Source organism: Nerophis lumbriciformis, linkage group LG06, assembly GCF_033978685.3.
Source record: "Nerophis lumbriciformis linkage group LG06, RoL_Nlum_v2.1, whole genome shotgun sequence".
NCBI classification, from domain to species: Eukaryota; Metazoa; Chordata; class Actinopteri; order Syngnathiformes; family Syngnathidae; genus Nerophis; species Nerophis lumbriciformis.
The window spans coordinates 31,100,951-31,122,871 of record NC_084553.2 but is presented as its reverse complement, the minus strand read 5'-3'; the positions used below and the strand labels follow the sequence as shown (position 1 = coordinate 31,122,871).

Genomic DNA, 21,921 nt, shown 5'->3' with positions numbered 1-21,921 from the left:
ACTTAAAGCCAGAAGAGGGCTAGGTATAATGCTTACAAGTCTGGAAAGTTAGCGTCAAGGTTGCAAGCAGCCCCTTTAATAGCTAATTGCTTGATTTTTAAATCCCAAACTCACTGGCAATGGGCCGAGATCAGATGGGTCCAGTGAGGGTCTCCTCCTCATTTGAACAGGAATTCTTAGCCTTGGATCTTGCTGTTTAATATGAAGCAAACAAACTAGTTTCACTCAAACATGAAATACTTACAAAAAAGATTGAACAACAATAAACTTTAATTGTGTACTATGACAATGTGCGTGCCAGCTGTACAATAGAACACATTTAACTCAATACAGTATATTTTTATAACAGTCACATTTGTTTACAAAACACAAAACCAGTGAAGTTGGCAACTGATTGTACATCGTAAATAAAAACTGAATACAATGATTTGCACATCATTTTCAACTTATATTCAATTGAATACACTGCAAAGACAAGATAATTAATGTTCGAACTCAAAAACGTAATTTTTTTTTGCAAATAATCATTAACTTAGAATTTAATGGCAGCGACACATTGCAAAAAAGTTGGCACAGGGGCACTTTAACCACTGTGCTACATGGCCTTTCCTTTTAACAACACTTAGTAAACGTTTTGGAACGGAGGAGACCAATTTTTGAAGCTTTTCAGGTGGAATTTTTTCCCATTCTTGCTTGATGTACAGCTTAAGTTGTTCAACAGTTCAGGGTCTCTGTTGTCGTATTTTACGCTTCATAATGCGCCACATATTTTCAATGAGCAACAGGTCTGGACTACAGGCAGGCCAGTCTAGTACCCGCTCTATAGTACCACGACGTCCACAGTTTCCAAAAACAATTCGAAATGTGGACTCATCAGACTACAAAACACTTTTCCATTTTGCATCAGTCCATCTTAGATGATCTCGGGCCTAGCGAAGCCGGCAGTTTTTCAGGGTGTTGTTGATAAATGGCTTTGGCTTTGCACAGTAGAGTTTTAACTTGCACTTACAGATGTAGCGACAAACTATAGTTAATGATAGTGGTTTTCTGAAGTGTTCCTGAGGTGATATCCTTTACACACTGATGTCGCAGCGCCTGAGGGATCGAAGGTCACAAGTATTCAATGTTGGTTTTCAGCCCTGCCGCAACCGTGCAGTGATTTCTCCAGATTTTCTGAACCTTTTGATGATATTACGGACCGTAGATGGTGAAATCCCTAAATTCCTTGCAACAGCTGGTTGAGAAATGTGGTTCTTCTACGCATTTGTTCACAAAGTGGTGACCCTCGCCCCATCTTTGTTTGTGAATGACTGAGCATTTCATGGAAGCTGCTTTTATACCCAATCATGGCATCCACCTGTTCACAATTAGCCTGTTCACCTGTGGGATGTTCCAAATAAGTGTTTGATGAGCATTCCTCAACTTTCTCAGTCTTTTTTGCTACTTGTGCCAGCTTTTTTGAAACATGTTGCAGGCATCAAATTCCAAATTAGCTAATAATTGCAAAAACATAACAACATTTTCCAGTTCGAATGTTAAGTATCTTGTCTTTGCAGTGTATTCAATTGAATATAGGTTGAAAAAGATTTGCAAATCATTGTATTCTGTTTTTATTTACCATTTACACAACTCGTCAACTTCACTGGTTTTGGATTTTGTACACGTTTTTTTGTGACTTGCATATTTATGTATATTGCAGCTAGAGAGGCTGCAATATACATTATAGATATACTGTGATACGTACAAAATTGTTTTTAAAATACTATGAAAGCAGATCTCCACCAGGCACTATCTCCCTAAGAAATTCTGAATGCAGACGGTGAGCCGGGCCACGCCCAAAATCTAATCAGTTGTACCTTATTCCATTTATGACATTTACTTACAGTTAAATCAAATTCCGCTCATAATTTTCTGAGCTATGTTGCTAATTAAAAGGCAGACAGACCCCAGTGAATACAAAACTTCCGGAATGAGCATCCGGAAAGTATTTACAGAGCCTCTCTTTTTCCACATTTTGTTATGTTATAGCCTTATTCCAAAATGGAATACATTCATTTGTGTCCTCAACATTCTACAGACAATACCCTTAATGAAAATTTGATTTTTTTTTTTTGGATTTTTGCAAATTTCTTAAAAATAAAAATCGAAGAAATCGCAGCAATTGCCATGACGCTCAAAACTGAGCTTAGTGCATCCTGTTTCAAATGATCATCCTTGTTCTTACAGCTTAATTCGAGTTCACCTGTGGTAAATTCAGTTGATTGGACATGATTTGGAAAGCCAAATATCTGTCTGTATATAAGGTCTCACACTTGACAGTTCATGGCAGAGCACAAAGCAAGCATGAAGTCAAAGGAAATGTCTGTAGTCCTCTGAGGTAGGATTGTGTCGAGGCACCAATCAGGGGAAGGTACAGAAAAATATCTGCAGCCTTGAAGGTCCTAATGAGCACAGTAGCCGCCATCATCCGAAAATGTAAGAAGTTTGGAACCACCGGGACTCTTTCTAAAGCTGGCCGGCCGTCTATAAACTAAGCTATCGGAGTGGAAGGGCCCTAGTCTAGGAGCTGACCAAGAAACTGATGGTCCATCTGTCAGAGATTTGATTTGATTTGTATTAAGGATCCCCATTAGCTGGTTGCCACAACAACCCACTAGTCTTCCTGGGGTCCACAAACTCAATACAATTACTAGTAAAAGCATATAATTATAACCCTATACAGAAAAAAATAAAAGCATCAATAAGAAAACAAGCAAACAATTTACAGTCACAGAATAATAATTACCATATAAATATAACTACACAATATAAAACCAAACAAAATCACCAACAAGCAAACTAATTTAAAGACTCAAATAAAATATTACTTTCTTTTTAAAAACCTGATTACTTTCAATGCCGGTGAGAATTCGAGGCAGGCTATTCCAGAGGGATACAGATTTAAAAATAAAAGATTTCTGCAAAGCATTCTTCCTGGGACGAGGGAGTACAAAATGCCCTTCACTAGACGCCCTGGTATTATGATTATGTATAATGCTACTGTGAACTATTTGTGCCATGAGAAAAGCAGGAGTTTTACTACTGGTTACTGATTTGAACAACATTAGAGTATAAGCTGACAACCTGTTCTGCACTGTTAGCCAGGAAAGAGAAGCATGCATTTGGTTTACATTGGTTCTTAGTGAACAACCCAGAATCAGCCTTGCTGCCCTATTCTGGACAATCTGGAGCTTAATGATCTCACCACTTGCAGCAGACGCCCAGACTGTAGAACAATAGTCCAGATGACACAAGACTAAACTCTTAACAATCTGACAAAGAGCTACAGAGCTACACCATTCCTCTGTGGAGAGAGGAGAACCTTCCATGAGGACAACCATCTCTGTAGCAATCCACCAATCAAGCCTGTATAGTCGAGTGGCCAGACGGAAGCCATTCCTTAGTAAAAAGCACATGGCAGCCCGCCAAAATGTTCCTGAAAGACTCTGACCATCCATCCATCCATTTTCTACCGCTTATTCCCTTCGGGGTCGCTGGAGCCTATCTCAGCTACAATCGGGCGGAAGGCGGGGTACACCCTGGACAAGTCGCCACCTCATCGCAGGGCCAACACAGATAGACAGACAACATTCACACTCACATTCACACACTAGTGCCAATTTAGTGTTGCCAATCAACTTATCCCCAGGTGCATGTCTTTGGAGGTGGGAGGAAGCCGGAGTACCCGGAGGGAACCCACGCAGTCACGGGGAGAACATGCAAACTCCACACAGAAAGATCCCGAGGCCGGGATTGAACTCACGACTACTTAGGACCTTCGTATTGTGAGGCAGACGCACTAACCCCTCTTCCACCGTGACTCTGACCATGAGAAACAAAATTATCTGGTCTGATGAGACAAAATTGAAATCTTTGGCGGGAATGCCAGACGTCATGCTTGGAAGAAACCAGGCACAACTCATCACCAGGCCAATACCATCCCTACAGTGAAGCATGGTGATGGCAGCATCATGCTGTGGAGATATTTTTCAGTGGAACTGGGAGACTACTCAGGATAGAGAGAACGATCGGAATTCAAACGATCAAAAGTTTTTCTTGAAGTCTATATTAATATTGTATTACGTGTGGTGTACATTGCATCTAAACAAGTGCAATATAATCGTTACCGGTGCGCTGGACAGAAGTGCATAAGAGCAAAAGTATTTAGGTCCATCCATCCATCCATCCATCTTCTACCGCTTGTCCCTCTCGAGCCCATCACCCCTTGGAGGTAGGAGGAAGCCGGAGTACCGGGGGAGAACCCACGCAGTTAAGGGGAGTATATGCAAACTCCACAGAAAGTCACAGAGCCCAGGAATCAAACCCAAAACCTTCTTGTTGTGAGGCGTGGGCACAAACCACTGCTTCACCGTGCTGCCCAAGTATTTAGGTCGATAGGTGAATGAGCAGAAAGCCACATTTGACTGGGAACGCACACATTTAAGGAATGCTCCCCCTAGAGTACACATCTTGGATGAAGGCACGCAGTAACAGACTTAAGCCAAGGGAGAGAATGCTGCGTGGCCAGAATCCGAGGGGTTGCACATCTTTTTTCACTTAAGCAATGGGAGAATGGGCCCCTAGTAAATAGTGGGAAGGTATGTTGTTTTTAAGATGTCAAGCAAGCCCTTACATATGATTTAAGTAACTTTAGTGCATGTTACGCTAATATATCAGTAACATATGTGATCATGTTTTTTATTCCATCGTAAAAAAAGAGTGAGTTTTTTAAAATTCTATATCATCATAAGCATTGTATATCTATCCGTTTTCTATAACGCTTGTTCTCATTATAGTCAAAGTCTTATGAGCTGGGGCCTACCCCAACTGACTTTGGGCGAGAGGCGGTATACACCCTGGACTGATGGCCAGCCAATCACAGTATAAGTATACATTAGCTTTGTTAAAACAAATCCAAGAGGACCAAAGAAGTTCAGGACTGTACATCGTCACATGAGCAAAGCAGCATATGGGATTGTATTCTCCTCACCCAGGTAGTGGTCTTTGTAGCATGGTTAATGAAAAAAGGTCTTCCATTGGGAGCGCTGCGAACCTCCCAACCAACTGGCATGGAGCCAGAATCAGGTGTGGCCTCAGGGCGCAGGGTGGGCTGGGGAGACATCTCAAGGAACGGAGGCGGTAAGGATGGCATTCTAACACTACTCTGTGAGGGCGGTGTTGCAACCAATTTCTGACAAAAAAACATGTATTTAGAGGAGAGGCGAAGATTACTACTAGAGCCACTACTTAAATGTGGATTACATAATATCACATGTTTTTGCACGTAAAAATGAAACTTTGTGCTATACCTGCATAGTGGGTCGTATCCAAGAGGTTGTTCGAGTATTGTGGTTTACATAGTAGCGTCTTCCTTTACCGTCCCTCTTCTCCTCCCATCCTAGAGGCAGCTTCAGAGAGGCTGCAAGCAGCTATTGAAGGCCAAAAGTAACTGTGATCATTACCAAAATCCCTAGCCTTTTACACCTACAGGTATTTGCACTTCAAGTTCCTGAATAAGTTGAAGTCAAATTGGGAAAGTGAATATTGTGAAATGAGTGACTTAACAATGAAAGGAAATACCGCGGTATCAACAGGAACCGCCATTCCTCTCGTCGTGTGAAAACTATGCCTTTGAATGGAATGGATCGGATTACAAGCATGATCCTGCAGCAGAGAGGGGACACACGCATCAAAGATAATACTTCCCACTGGCCTTCCTTCCTCACTAGATTCTCATAAATGATTTATAGTGCTCTTATTATGACAGGAATGTAAGAAAAGAATGACTCACTATCTGAGAGACGCGGGGTTCTAAGGCTGTCGCCCCTGTAATATGCATGTTTGTTAGGTCTTCCTCAAAGTCCAGCAACTCCTGGGACAGCTGGTGTGGTGGTGGTGATGTGGGCTGGTTGTCCTCTTGTATATTGACGGCATCATTTTGAAAAACCTCAGAGTTCTAGGCAATAGGATCAAACACATAAGAAGCACACACTGAGCTTTGACCAAAAAATCAACACACCAACAAGAGACTCACACACCCTATATACACACAATAATCCGCTCTCGCTTGTTTTTGTATTTTTATCTTTTGTATTTATTTGCTCACTCATAGAGCGTGAAAAAAGAACAATATACAATGTAAAGCAAAAGTATGTGTGCAACAGGTTAAGAAGACCCTAAGGTCTTGTAAAGACACCTCCCCCAAAACGTCACAATGTACACAGCGTACTCAAGGCTATCTTAGGTGAAACAAGTGTAATGGTGACTACATGTGGGTTATTTCACATTTAGAGAGCTTTAATTATGTTAAAGATGTATTGAAAAGTTAGTAAAATGCCTTTCAACACTCTAAATTAGGGGTGTATTTGTATTGTAGATACCGCGGAATTTCTGTTTAAAGTGTTCAAAATAATGCCGTGACGTGTGATGGGATCAAAGGAAAACTTGGTGAGTGTAGTTTATTTCTGGCGCGCACACCTTCTCATTTCAATGCTTTTTCTCTATTTTCAAGACTAGTTACCTTGTAGATTGTCACTCAAGTCATCAAAACGTTGACACCTGTGAAGTGAAAACCATTTCAGGTGACTATCTCTTGAAGCTCATCGAGGGAATGCCAAGAGTGTGCGAAAAAGTAATCAGAGCAAAGGGTTGATATTTTGAAGAAACTAGAATATAAAACATGTTTTCAGTTATTTCACCTTTTTTTGTTAAGTACATAACTCCACATGTGTTCATTCATAGTTTGCTACTATAGTCACAACTATTTACATTGTAGTGACAATCTACAATGTAAATAGTCATGAAAATAAAGAAAATGTATTGAATGAGAAGGTGTGTCCAAACTTTTGGCCAATATGAGGAAACTGAAAAACTACTTAATAAATTCTCAAACCATCATCCATTTCCTACCTGTTCTGCACTAGGGAGCAGCACCCTGGACAAGTCGCCACCTCATAAACATCACTCGGAAAAGATTATTGAAGCCATCGAAGCTAAACATCAGTTTGTGAGGTATTTACCTTGTTAAAAGTTATGTTAGTTAACTTTTCTGAGAGACAGCATTTTCCAAACGGATATAAAACATGTCCACTGCAGAAGACAATGTGTCTCATAAAGTAAAAGTTGAGAAACACAAAAGTGAACACCATTGTGATGTTTATATTGGCACTTTAAAGACACCATTGTTTTTTGTTTTTTTAATATTTGCTTGAAACAGTAATCAGTATACTATGATGACATCAGTCCCCCATTGAAAGGCTAAATCTAATCTGTTAGTCTATGCCACAGTCACATTGGTAGATACATGATTCATATCTATTTTTATACACAATTAAAAGAGGCCTGATTCAGATGTAAGACTATCTGATTCTATTTATTTGGGACTAGTTGTAACGGGAACAGTGCTAAGAAGGCACTGTGATAATACACATAGGTAAAACATTAAAAACAATGATGTTCAAAAAGGAAAGCAAACGCACAGCATACCACATTTTGTGCAGTGGCCTCGTCAGGGTCTGAGATTTGTCTGCGTGTAAGATAATTCTGCTCCCTCTGCCTTGTAGTGTTTTGTCGCCTTAGAGTGTCCGTGCTACTATCCCTGTTTAGAGGAGACACAAATACACTCTGACCATCAGTACCGCACCATGAGTCAATTAATAGAAACATGCTCAGAGGGAAGAGAAGAGTGGTCTTAACTGTAATGTTGGTCGTCGCCACTGTGTGGTTCTGCTCTCATGGTGGACATAGTAGGTTCTTCCCAAGTTGTCCTGACGTTCCTCCCAGCCTGGTGGCAGAGCAGGCGCTGGGTGGCAGTGCATGGGACCTGACATGTCCTGAGGTTCCAACAATTCCCATTCAGGCTGCAAGAAAATATAAAAATGTTAAATATTGAAATGCATGAAAACTTGGCTGTATTTCATACAAACTCCACTTAACAATATTCCCAGATTGTTTGTATGCATACCAAAAATGTATAGTTAATGCTAAACTGGACTTACATCCGTATCATCAATTGGATCTGTTGTTTCCTCATTGGAACCTGGGCTTTTTGGCATATAGGTCATTTTGAGTCGCAGATGGCCCCTAACTCTGGACTTGTGGCTGCACGAAAAACATACTAAATGTAGTCAATAATCTTTTGGGGTGAAAGGAAGCAAAAATGTATTTCAATGGAATGCAAAACAAAAGATTAAAAGCTTAAATGATCATGACATCACGCCAACCTTCTGGGGTGAAGCAGAAAATCCTTGAATGAGTATGGCCTTTGTGCATTAGGATTTTCTGTCTGAAGAAAAAAAAAAAAAAAACAACAAAAAAAGTTGAACATTCTTATAATTCAAGTTGGTGGTGTAAGCTGCAAGGCACTGTGCCACCACAGGGTATACTATGAAAATACCAACGCATGCAATGAAGGTCACACGTACAAGTGAGGCCTCATTTGTTAGCATTTTTTTTGTTTATTATAAAACACAAGCAGGAATGGGACATACAGTAAACATGTTGGACTCTGTTTCCATAACTGGTGACAATGATGTGAAACAGAACCAGGACTAAGGGTAGGCCTATTTACATGACAGGAGACATAGGTGAAACAGAGGTCTGTGCTTGTACAGTAAACCAAATTACATTTACTGCACAAGAATGATACAGTACAAAGAACAAAGGGTGTGCAGCAAGAACTCACTGGTATCTGATTGAGGGGAACATCCACCTGTCCCAGAAAGTCATCACGTGTCTGATAAGGAGACAGAGAAGGGATCACAAAAATACACTATCATGACATCACAGTATTTTTAACAGCACCCACACCCACACAGACTTAAGTACTGTACCATCATCTAACAAGGATATGCTTAATGTTAAGTGAAAGTTACCTTTAGAAGTTAGTTACTTTTTTTGCAGGTTAACTACAGTTTTTCCACATAATTAGTATGGTTAGGCTAGAATACTTAGGGCCAGCTAACATACAACACTGGGGGAGTTTGTGACCAAAGTATCACCCTGCATGGTATGTAAAGTGTAGAAGAGGGATACTTGTTATACATACAGTACAGTGTTTACATGAACAAATATAGATCTGAGCCTCCTTCATCCTGCCCAAAGCACAGCCAAGGCAAACCGGAGTCAAAACAATGGAGTCTACATACAATATAGGCACACAAGTCTTTTGAGTGGGATCTTAATTTACTTTAATCATGACTGAGGATTTGGGCTACAAGCCCCTGAATTTGAATTACTCATATTGCCAACATATTCTGGACAGATGTACAAACCCCGTTTCGATATGAGTTGGGAAATTGTGTTAGATGTAAATATAAACGGAATACAATGATTTGCAAATCATTTTCAACCCATATTCAGTTGAATATGCTACAAAGACAACATATTTGATGTTCAAACCGATAAACTTTTTTTTGTGTGCAAATAATCATTAACTTTAGAATTTGATGCCAGCAACACTGCAGTCCCTCAGACGGCACTGCAGTGTTTCCCACACATTCATGGCAAGAAGAAGAAGAAGAAGAAGAAGAAGAAGAAGAAGAAGAAGAAGAAGAAGAAGAAGAAGAAGAAGAAGAAGAAGAAGAAGAAGAAGAAGAAGAAGAAGAAGAAGAAGAAGAAGAAGAAGAAGAAGAAGAAGAAGAAGAAGAAGAAGAAGAAGAAGAAGAAGAAGAAGAAGAAGAAGAAGAAGAAGAAGAAGAAGAAGAAGAAGAAGAAGAAGAAGAAGAAGAAGAAGAAGAAGAAGAAGAAGAAGAAGAAGAAGAAGAAGAAGAAGAAGAAGAAGAAGAAGAAGAAGAAGAAGAAGAAGAAGAAGAAGAAGAAGAAGAAGAAGAAGAAGAAGAAGAAGAAGAAGAAGAAGAAGAAGAAGAAGAAGAAGAAACCGACCGGATAAAAAAATACGAGGGTAATATAAGTTATAGGTAGATAGGTTATAGCTGCATCGCTCGCGGCTCGTCATATATTTAACGTTAATCGGCGATTTCACCGAGCGTTTCACTGAGGGTGAGCAGCCTGACGCTGCTTCATTAACACCGCCGCTGTTTGACTCGGGGCCGGGGCAGACGCACGTACTATCAGTCACCTGTTTTCATACCGACGAGCTAACGTGTCCAGGTTATAACCCTGAGCACTACACAGCCAGAAAAAAACCTAGGCAGGACAAGTAAAAATATTGGGGCAAGTAGATTTGAGAAGTCGGGCAAGTAGAAAAAAACCTTAACGTTGAACCCTGCATGTGTTGAGCTGCTGCCGCTTAAGGTTAGACGGACGGCACTGTACATAGAGCGGTTCTGCTCGTTAGTAATAAATTCTAATGTTGGATGTTCACTCCTTCACACAGATGAGTATAGAAAAATATTTTCAACGGCCGAAAAGGGCTCGACTTGGAGAGGAGGTAGGCCTACAGTCCGGACCACAGGTGCGACCTGTTCAGCAGCAGCAGGAGGAGGAGGAGGAGGTTGACTGACTGTGGCAGGACACCTCTGCCTCTGTTTCACTTCATGTTGCTGGTAAATAATATGGTTGTAGTAGTAGGCTAAAGTAAAATTATTTAGTATTCACTAATTAAAGGGGCAGAGCTTTAAGAGACATTTTAGCTTTTATATTTTATAAGATATATTTTTTGTAAGAACCACAATTAATACATATATTTCAGTGAATCACTAATTGTTCAAATCTGTATATAAATATGTACATAAAATGTTGTAATTATATTCCAACTCCGCGTTCTTCTTGGTCATCGCCGCTGCCGCCGCCACCCCCCAACCACACCACCACAAATAGATGCCTGTCCTGTGGGAAACACTGCACTGTATCAAAAACCGACATCGATCTCTAAAGGATATCACCACATTGGCTCAGGAACACTTCAGAAAACCACTGTCACTAAATGAGTTTGTCGCTACATCTGTAAGTGCAAGTTAAAGCTCTGCTATGCAAAGCGAAAGCCATTTATCAACAACATCCAGAAACGTCGCCGGCTTCTTTGGGCCCGAGATCATCTAAGATGGACTGATGCAAAATGGAAAAGTGTTCTGTGGTCTGACGAGTCCACATTTCAAATTGTTTTTGGAAATATTCGACATTGTGTCATCCGGACCAAAGGGGAAGCGAACCATCCAGACTGTTAGACGCAAAGTTCAAAAGCCAGCATCTGTGATGGTATGGGGGTGCATTAGTGCCCAAGGCATGGGTAACTTACACATCTGTGAAGGCACCATTAATGCTGAAAGGTACATACAGGTTTTGGAACAACATATGCTGCCATCTAAGTGCCGTCTTTTTCATGGACGCCCCTGCTTATTTCAGCAAGACAATGCCAAGCCACATTCAGCACGTGTTACAACAGTGTGGCTTCGTAAAAGAGTTGATTCTCCCATCGAAAATGTGTGGCGCATTATGAAGCGTAAAATACGACAGCAGAGACCCCGGACTGTTGAACGACTGAAGCTCTACATAAAACAAGAATGGGAAAGAATTCCACTTTCAAAGCTTCAACAATTAGTATCCTCAGTTCCCAATCGTTTATTGAGTGTTGTTAAAAGAAAAGGTGATGTAACACAGTGGTGAACATGCCCTTTCCCAACTACTTTGGCACGTGTTGTAGCCATGAAATTCTAAGTTAATTATTATTTGCAAAAAAAAAAAAAGTTTATGAGTTTGAACATCAAATATCTTGTCTTTGTAGTGCATTCAATTAAATATGGGTTGAAAAGGATTTGCAAATCATTGTATTCCGTTTATATTTACATCTAACACAATTTCCCAACTCATATGGAAACGGGTTTGTACGTTTACAACTTTGTGGGAACCGTTTGGAGAAGGCCCTTTTTCTGTTCCTGGTACACAAATGCAGGGTTGTGCAAGTGCATGCATCTAGTGTGAAAGTGTGAAGTGTGTAAAGTGAAGTGAATTACAATTTAGTTCAGTGGCAGTGGGAGCAGGTGGGTAAAGTGTCTTGCCCAATGACACAACGGCAGTGACTAGGATGGTGGAAGCGGGGCTCAAACCTGGAACCGTCAAGTTGCTGGCATGGCCGCCCTACCAACCGAGCCACGCCGTGGAAGAAAAATAAGAGCCTTAACCTCAAACCCACCAAACAGAAAATAGATGACTGAGCAGGACTTGTCTAGGGTCCAAAAACAGTTCATTTTGACCTCACAAAACAACAAAAACTCCAAGAAAAACACTCCAACATTCGATACAAAGTATTTTCAGAATAGTGTAAGCGGATAATAATAATAATAACTGGGATTTATATAGCGCTTTTCTAAGTACCCAAAGTCGCTTTACATGTAGAACCCATCAATCATTCACACCTGGTGGTGGTAAGCTACTTTCATAGCCACAGCTGCCCTGGGGTAGACTGACGGATATACAGTAGCTGCATATGGGAGACAAATTCCCTGTTTTCTTCCTTTTTCACTTCCTGTAGATGTAATTGCATTATGTCAGAATTCTTGAGCCCACATAGTGCAACAATGTCAATGCATTTTGTCAGTGCTCCTTCAGTGTGGTATCTTTCGCAGACATAATCACAGTAGACAACTTCAAACAAATGCAATTATGTTTGTTATCTTCATATCTATTGTTGTCCAATTTGCATTGGCCAACAACAAAGATGGACATACAATACACAGACAGGGCAGTAGCAAGAATGATAACATTTTCAGAAAACGTGTTTATGTCCTGATGGAAGAAACAGACTATTTGTTGAAAACCAACATCCTCATCCTCTTCAAACCTCGTCTCCTCCCTCTCATGGGCAATAATAGAGCATTGTGTGCATTACAGACAACTGTTTCTTTTGCTTTCAATAGACTACAATATTTGTTATACAATGACAAATGCTGTTACAAATGTATCTCCACTGTACTAAATATTGTATAGTGTAATTACTAATTTACATGTTCACTCTACTTTTCTGTATGTATACAATCAGTAGCTTGTTTTTATTCTTCTTTGTACAAAGTTTTGCACAAGAAACAATTTGTTTAACATATTCATACGAACTATTTTACATGATCACATTATGCTTCTAGTATTAAGGAGTTAGCATTTCTGCTATGGTTTCTTTACATAATAGTCACTGGTCATGAGATTTACATGTGCATACAATTTTTTTTTCTAAAATGGCAATGGTATTACATTCCCTTTTAGTTGTCCAACAACTAACCAAGTCTACAACTTTGTTGTAGTGGTGTGATCATATGTTTGTTGTAGTGGGAAGGTATGTTCCATATTCTTCTTAATTAAATCAGACTAATGATTAAAATACCCATTTGGTAAAAGTCTGTTTCAGACAATCAGACGTTACATAGTACAAACGAACGTGACAGTAATTGGGCAAGTGATCCTTCAGTCAAATAAAATGTCAGCAGAGTATTTTGTAAACAGTTAAAGGCCAATGGTGATAGCAAAACCAGCTGGTTTAAAAAGTCAAGTAAATCTCAAGTTAAGAAAAAAGGCAGATTCTGGAAGACAGAACTGAAGCCTAACAATGATGAAATAGCACTAGAATTATCCAAAATTTTACGTCAGAGAAGTCCAAGAAATTTTAAGGTCAGTGGCAAAGAGCTCAAAACACATGCCGAGGCGTCGGCGAAGCAAAGCGAGTAATATATATCTCTGCTTTGCCACTTGAAACTACTTGAGACAGGTGGACCGCAAAGCTTGTGAAACCTTAACTTCTGACATGCAAGCCAGCTAATGTTTTTGGAGCGGCAGTACAACAACGTGTCAAACACAAAGTCATCCCAATCAGGAGATTAGAAAATGTTTTCACAAAATAAATGTCCCTGGCATGACAAACCTAAAAAAAACAAGTAAAATCACAAGTACAAGAAAGAACTACAGAAAATGTACACACTCCATTTGTGCTTACCGTATACATATAACTAGAAAGCCAGCCTCCTGCTGGTTATTTTGCTGTTTTACAAGTTAAGCCTTACAATTATTTCCAGACAGGGCTTGGAAAATTACCAGGCTCTTTTCCTCTCATAGGCTTGCTTTTCTTTAACGGCGCAATCACTCCTGAAGGAATCTGGGGGAGTTCCAACTTGAATTAGGAAATGCAGACAACCACCCTTCCTACACATGAACATGTGGCAGGTGCACTGAAATATTAAGTCTGTCAAATTCTGCAACTCCATAACGGCATGTAGGTCACGTTGTGGATAGCGGATGTGTTATTGGTCGCCTCTAGACATTTATGGCCATTTATAAGGTGTGTGTTAGTGTGTACATGTGTATGTAATAATGTTGACCCAATAACAATGATGTTGACCCAAACAAAGAACTTAGATGTTATAGTTACAGTACATATGTTTTAGATAACGTGTCTAGCATTATTACCTCCCATTTGTGAATTAACTCATGACATCAACCACAACCCGATAACTTGTGTGTTTAAGTTATTTTTACTCATCTTTACCACCCTGTTAGGGTGGTTGTAAATTAATAAGGTAACATTTTCCATATTTTCTGTCATTCTACTATTTCGGATACATCTGCTCAGTAGAGTGTAGACCTTCATTTTTCATTTATTTATTTATTTCAGGCAATGACATAAAAAAGTAAAAAGTTGACAACATATAATAATTTAAATTAATATAGTGCAAAAGGTAATGTATAGTATGTAATGCATGATTGTCCAGTTTTGCCTGAAAGGCAGTGGTAAGAAGATAACTTATTTAATCCCACCCCCAGTTCTCAATTCAGTGATTATTCACATGAGTTTCACTGTTACTTTGTTCAAGGATTATAATACAGATGTTGTATCATAGTGGCATTACCACAGGTAACAATAAAACAATAATTATTACACTGTAACAATAATTTGTATCAACAATGTAGGAAGAAGGAACATACCAACAAAGGTAATAGACAACATAGCAATAATGGTAAGGAAACATTGAGCACATGTTAACACTTTGAGACAGAGTATAGCAGCAGGTCAAATTAAAGACCCTCATCTCTATATTTGAACCAGACCCCATGTTTGTATATTAGTTTAAATTGATTAATAGTTTGGCATTGCTTGTGTTGTAAGTCCAGTTTGTTCCATAGTTTTACTCCGCATACAGACACACAAAAACGTTTACGAGTGGTTTAAGCTCTCGGCAATAAGAAATATCCAAAGCCTCTCAAGTTATGAGCCTGCACTCGTCTTATAAAAAAACGTTGTAGATTAGGCGGCAATAATTTGTTAAATGCTTTATATAAGATTATTAATGTATTATATTAAACAAGGTCATCAAATTTGAGCAACTTTGATTGCATAAACAGATTATGAGTATGTTCTAAATAACCAACGTTGTGAATGATCCGCACTGCTCTTTTCTGTAATATGATCAGAGGATGAATTGTGTTGTGGTAAGTATTCCCCCATACTTCAACACAGTATGTAAGGTATGGCAGTACCAAGGTGCAGTATAGAGTACAGAGTGCATTTTCATTGAGGTATAGTTTTGCTTTGTTTATAATTGAGAGACTTTTGGAGATTTTTGTTTTAATGTGTCTGACATGAGGTTTCCATGATAGTTTACTATCAATTATTACTCCCAAAAATGTATTCTCATTTAAGATTTCAATTTGGGTACCATCAATACTTATTTTCTGTTCAGACGTTATGTTGCGATTTCCAAACATCACTATCTAAGTTTTATTTATCTTCAAAGATAATTTATTTGTGTCCATCCATTTTTCTTACTATGTTATTTCTGTGTTTACTGTATTTATGAGCTCATTATAGTCATCACTACTGTAGAATATATTTGTGTCGTCTGCAAATAGTAGAAATTTCAGTACTTTGGATGTATTAAACATATAATTAATATATACATTAAACAGTTTTGGCCACAACACGGACCCTTGGGGGACACCACAAGCAATGCCAAGAGCATCAGATAAAAATTGACCCATTTTAACAAACTGTACCCTCCCTGTTAAATAACTTTTTAACAATACCAAAGCATCCTGATTTGGATCAGCACCAAATTGTACACATTCATAGACAACGGCGGTGAAAATCCCTTGAAAGTTAAAGAAAAGATTTATTAAAAAAAGTTATAAGAGTAAACAATTGGTGGCATTATTTTTTGAGTCAACTGCAAATAGCATCAATCATATAAGGGGTAAGGCATATATTGAGGTCTTTCTTTAAAAAAAAACCCCACAATAAAGCATATTAAATATGGGACCCTCTTTTTACAAATAAATAATTGATTAAATACCTGTTACAAATTATGTAAAATTAAACTAAAGCCACCGCTGCTGCCCACTGCTCCCCTCACCTCCCAGGGGGTGATCAAGGGTGATGGGTCAAATGCAGAGAATAATCTCGCCACACCTAGTGTGTGTGTGACAATCATTGGTACTTTAACTTTTTTAACTTAACTTACATAGCTTTCCGGAACATAACAATAGATGCACACAACACTGCAAAGCCACCAAAGGCAAGTGAGGAATACATTTTCACAAAGGTGCTCTCTACTTAATGTAAATATACATGTTTTAATGTGTAGTAAACTTGTTTACAACATCTGAAGAGCAACCTGTAAGATTCAATCATTATATACATTGGCGAGACTGTTTATATTTCTCTGTAGGGGCTGCTGTTTTGGTTAGCAACCAAGTTAGTGATGAGGTTCTTTAAGGCCCACGTGTGTCTATTTGGTGTCTATTGGGTTCTTTAAAACCCATATGTGTCTATGGGGTTCTTTAATGCCCATGTGTGTCTATTTGGTGTCTATTAGAGGGGAGTCGGACAATTACAAAAATAAACCTTTTGCTCATCATTTGAAGTGCAGACTACAGGCAGACTCCTATTTTGTCATATGAGGATCCCAATATGTGTAACTTTAACCCTAACTGATACCGGAAATGTTCATTCAAAATATAAAAGATAGTATTTCATTCAAAAGGAATTGATCAAGACACAATTTTCATGTTGCTTTTGAAAGTACCTTTAACAACACAAAACCTGGATACAGATGAGAAGTAAATTTAGATCTTTCAAATGGAGGCAACTTTTTAAATACTACAGACTAACCTGACAAGCTACTTAATGCATTTGGGGATTGGGAAGCACCTGATACTTTACAAACACAACTGGCTTGCAAGATGACCAACATAGGAGGGAGCCCACCATGCCATTAATGAGAAAGTCTCCCGCTCTCATTGCGGACGTTGACACCCAAGAAAATCAGCCCACCCCATTTCCACACATGGTTGGCATGACTGTGCTCTACTCTAGTATCATGCTGTTAAATTTGATTCCAGGGGACTGAGCGGTGCTACAGAGCACCAGACTATCTGGAGTCAGAGGGAATATTTCAGAAGCACTTTATTTATATCAGCAAGGGGCATTGCTTTTCTCGCCGCTATTTTTAGCAATGGTAAACGCTTAGGGATATTACTCATCGTACAAAGAGAATAATAGTATATTGTAAGCGTTCTAAAATTGGACTCATCGTTGTAAATGTGCAAATGGAAAAGCTCATAATGTAAGGGCATTCAAGATTCAAATGAATTGTTTTTTTCTTTTTAAAACAGTTCGCCAGTGGAGTGGGGTTACTCTAACGTGACTGAATACCTCTGACTCTTTGTCCACATTTAGCTTGTTATCTGCAATACTTTATTGTGCCAATCTTCTTAGTTACGGAGTGTCTAACTATCCTGTGGTAAGCCAAATGCTTTGACATAATTTAAAAAAAATAGTTTTAAGACCAGCAGTGCAAAGTAGTGCGGAATTATCCTTATCATATTAAATGCAGCCTAATTGTAGTCATCATCTTCTGTGGGTGATTACAAAAAATATGATTCAAGTGAATTATATTTGTATAGCGCTTTTCTCTAGAAACTCAAAGTGCCTTACATAGTGAAACCCTAAATCTACATTTTTAAGCTACATTTAAACCAGTGTGGGTGGCACTGGGAGCAGGTGGGTCAATTGTCTTGCCCAAGGACACAACAGCAGTGACTAGGATGGCGGAAGCCGGGATAGAACCTGGAATCCTGAAGTTGCTGGTACGGCCGCTCTGTCAACTGAGCCACGCTGCCCCCAAACTCTGCTTGAGACTGACACAAAATTTTGCTGACGCATAGATTGCAACGCAAGACTCAACATCACATATTCTAAAAAAAGAGTATTACTTCACTTTAAGACCTGTGGAATCTCCTTCAACCAGTTGAACAACTTTTGAAGCAAAGGCAAACTGTTGTAATCTGCTACTTTTTGAAAAAAAAAGGTACATTCTGTAAGAGATGCTTGCCATTTAAGTACATTTTCAGCTTGGAACTAAGAGTGTCAGTCAACCCCAAACAAAGATAACACTCACCTTTGCACTTTGAGCCAAGTTCTTTGTGGTAATGTTTCCTTTGCAGGTTGCGCTTGCATTATCAACCAAGCTAGGCAACTTTGCTGGACAGCATGGAGACAGATGAATGTGCACATGTGGAGAGCAAGGAATACCAAGTTTTGTATTTGAAACATGACATGAAATTCCAGTGTTTGCGTAGGGGACTTCCAGGGAAAAGCTCCGTTGTATGGCACGATGACAGTGGTTTTCTTCTGACCTTTTCCACTCATTTTCTAATGCACAGAAGTTTTTCTCTGGTGGTTTTGCAGAGGAGAATAAACAAGCCGAAGTACTACGATACAGTTTTTTCTTAGGGTCCCGTTCTGCCTCCGGATATGAAATTGGGTATGGGTCCTCAGGATATTCCGCATTGACTGTACACAATGATGCTGCTGGTCTCTGGTTGGCAAAGTGCAGGAGAACGCTCCTTAAGCGACAATAAGATTTATCATGAGAAAACGACTGTTCCATCATAATACTCCCATCCATCACTTTATGTTTAAGTTTGTCTGGTAAAGGAATATTTAAGTGTACCAAATGTTTGGTGTCCCGACACTCGCTCGTAGGGTTTTCTTTGGGACAATGCGGGCCACTTAAGAGAGTGGCAGAATCTTTCCAGGTGCCTTTCTCCTCATCCTGTGAGGAATCGGTGGCAAGTGTTTGAAGAGGAGCTGTTGTTGCCAGTGGAGCAGGAAAAGGAACTGGGCTTACTGGAGAAGCAGGTGGTGTGTTGCAGGGGCTCTTGGATAAGATAACCAAGGAGGAACAGCGTCTTAAAGGTACCTTGGACTTGCAGCAGGGAACACTCTTCTCTTGAGTGGTTGTGCGCTTCTCTGGAGTTTCTGGCTCAAAGATACTGTTGCTACTACAGTACCCGGCATCGCTGACCATACTGCTACTACAGGAACTCCCGTCACAGCCTGTAACCGCTCCCCCTTCGGTGCTCACAGAGTCTCCATCCCCTGTGGAGTCTTCTAGTTCTCTGCTGAACTTGCTGCAAGGCTGTAGTGAGATCTGAAGAACACTCTTTTTACTACATCCTCCAGGGTTAACCTTTGGTATGAATATTGAAGAATATCTCTGTAAATGTTCATAGTCTGGTGACAGCGAAGTCACCTTGAAGTGTAAAGAACTGTGCGCCAGACTCTCTGTGGGGCTACCAGCTGACAAAATGACTCCACTCTCTTCACCATGTCTGCTGCGACTCTCTGACAGAGGGTCGGTGTTGCTTCTCCTTGATGCAAAGTCCAAACGAAGCCGGTGTGCCATTCGTTTAACTCTCTAATACCTGCAGCGCTGGGAAGTGCTGCATGATAAATGTTGGTGGTCCGAAAAAAATCAAAGCAAAGCAACTGCTCCGTGCTTTGCGATCACAATCATTAGTGGCTGCACATAGCCAAAATAGCTCTGGCGACATCCTACATTCCGCTGCAGGCTGATCTCAGCTTTTATCCAAAGGAGGTCAGTGGTTCTGTTTGGAGACATGACCCAAACACACAACCTTTGAAACTAGAGAAATTCCAGAGGTTAAAACATATATCGAGGCCAAAATTATTCTAAAACTAATCCAATGTATAACTTTTAGGTTTACGCAAAATCCAAGGCTGTGTAGTGTCTCAAAGCTCCTGTCTTCTCCAGCTGAACACGTTACCTCTCTACGCCGCATCTCAAACTGAAGTGCTGGTAAACTGTTACATCTGCTTCTAGCCTCTCACTCAAGACTGTACTTCCTGCTGCGGCTAGGCTTCTAATCTTTCCGCAGCTCTGCACCCCCGCAAATATTTTTACCCACCGCTATTGGATTACAGGAAATCCAGGGGAAATCAAAATCATTCTGTAGCAAAACTAAAATTAGTCAAACAAAATCACGTGCAGTCAAATATAATAATAATAATTTTTAAAAAATTTCACTGACTTTTTGACGGACTGCCAGCAAGAGAAATTAAGCTGTAAATCTGTAATACGAACTGCCCCCCAACAGAAAATACTAGATAAGAGCAAGGACGACCTGATTTGACTGTGACATGACAGCTGTTATATGACACCTCATGTAACTGTCGGCACTGGTCCGATTTCCTTTCACTGCTCTTGACGGTGCTGTTTATTAATGGAAGGCTATTGTGAACTAGGCTGTCCTATTTAAACTACCACCACGCAGTAAACCTTGTGACAGGCTATTAATTGACGTGCATGAAATAAAGAATGGATGACACATTTGTACTGTATTTATGTACAGTCATGTGATAGGACAATGAACATCTCCACCTCCTCGGTAGTATTAACACAAAACACAAAAATCTTAACACCGTTATGACAGTGACATGGTCCCATTTTGAAGCAGGAATAGCCAAAATAATGACTTTCTAGTGGTCTATAATTGTAAAACATTCATGAAAGGCCTATAGATTATTTGATTTTTCCCCCCAAACAAATGTAATTTGTTAGTTAATCTTAATAAACACCCCATAGGCTCTAGCTCATGAACAGGCTAAACTGTAGAAAATTAATAAATTAAATACTAAACACCCAATGAACACTGAATTGTGCGTGGACCTGATGAAGGGAATGTGGTTCATCATGTGGGCAGCATGAATGGCAATATTACATTTCAATGTCAACCATTAGCCTCCAAGATATGCTGTCATGAAACATATAGGAGTTCATAGTAGGTGAAACATTAAGCTATGGGTAGCAATGTTCTTCCTATCCACTTCCCGTTATTGACATTCACTGTCGACCAATCAATGGACAACAGCGCTAGTCAACTGCTACCTGCCATACTGCTGTTGACAATGCAAACACAACTGTAAAGCTTACCATACTGACGGTAACTGAACTATATTGCGTAACTACACTTTTAACAATCATTTAGAAAATACTCAACATTTTCTGGTGATTAGTAAGGTGTGGCACATGCAAAGGAGTATATCATTCAAATTGTAGGTGGCGGCACAGACAGTGGATGCAGGATCGTAATGATTATTTAAAACAGTGGACTTCTACTCTTTTTGGTTTCGTAGAAATGTAGTTGCCCTTTACAAAGCAGTAGACAACTTCATTTCAAGAATGGAACATGATGCACAGCAATTTGGACATTCTAATTTACAACCAGGCTTTTATTTTAATTAACCGGAAGAAAAATGTGCAAAAGGCTCAGCCATGTTTCACTTATTCAACTATTTCCTGCTTCCTGCTGTTTCTCAGAGTACACTATTACGTTCACACGACACTTAGCTACTGCATACAGGAGATGTCTTTGTCACTATTTGCCTTTCGTTGTTTGGTCTTGGCAAAGGTCTTAACTGAGTGTTCCTTTACATTATGTCTCACTTGTTATTAATGTGGTGGTAATTTCCTTTCTGCTTTGTGTGATGAGTTTTTAACAACAACCAACACCAGGGTTCCTGCACAGCTCACTTTACTTGCATCTGACAAAGTCAACATTAAACGTTGTAGTCAATATTGTGGGCAAATGTCATGTACAGATCTAGGACAAAAATAGTGTTGTATACAATAAACCAATGAA

The 21,921-nt window shown here is 39.6% G+C and overlaps 2 protein-coding genes across 3 annotated transcripts in view; both read right to left on the bottom strand.

The window, feature by feature from the left end:
* Positions 1-21,921, bottom strand: part of LOC133608661 (E3 ubiquitin-protein ligase NEDD4-like) — a 56,329-nt gene that overhangs the window by 16,582 nt on the left and 17,826 nt on the right. For both annotated transcript variants that reach the window (XM_061964106.1, XM_061964105.1), the window contains exons 6-15: positions 8,723-8,773; positions 8,262-8,323; positions 8,037-8,139; positions 7,735-7,898; positions 7,525-7,636; positions 5,831-5,995; positions 5,620-5,703; positions 5,349-5,468; positions 5,030-5,230; positions 115-192 (exon numbers count right to left, since the gene is read on the bottom strand). In XM_061964106.1, coding sequence (XP_061820090.1) covers positions 115-192; positions 5,030-5,230; positions 5,349-5,468; positions 5,620-5,703; positions 5,831-5,995; positions 7,525-7,636; positions 7,735-7,898; positions 8,037-8,139; positions 8,262-8,323; positions 8,723-8,773 — 1,140 coding nt within the window. The remainder of the gene's footprint in view (positions 1-114; positions 193-5,029; positions 5,231-5,348; positions 5,469-5,619; positions 5,704-5,830; positions 5,996-7,524; positions 7,637-7,734; positions 7,899-8,036; positions 8,140-8,261; positions 8,324-8,722; positions 8,774-21,921) is intronic.
* Positions 18,268-19,664, bottom strand: LOC133608663 (uncharacterized). The gene has a single exon (XM_061964108.1). It carries the CDS (start codon positions 19,662-19,664, stop codon positions 18,348-18,350), a length of 1,317 nt encoding a protein of 438 aa, XP_061820092.1. The 3' UTR covers positions 18,268-18,347.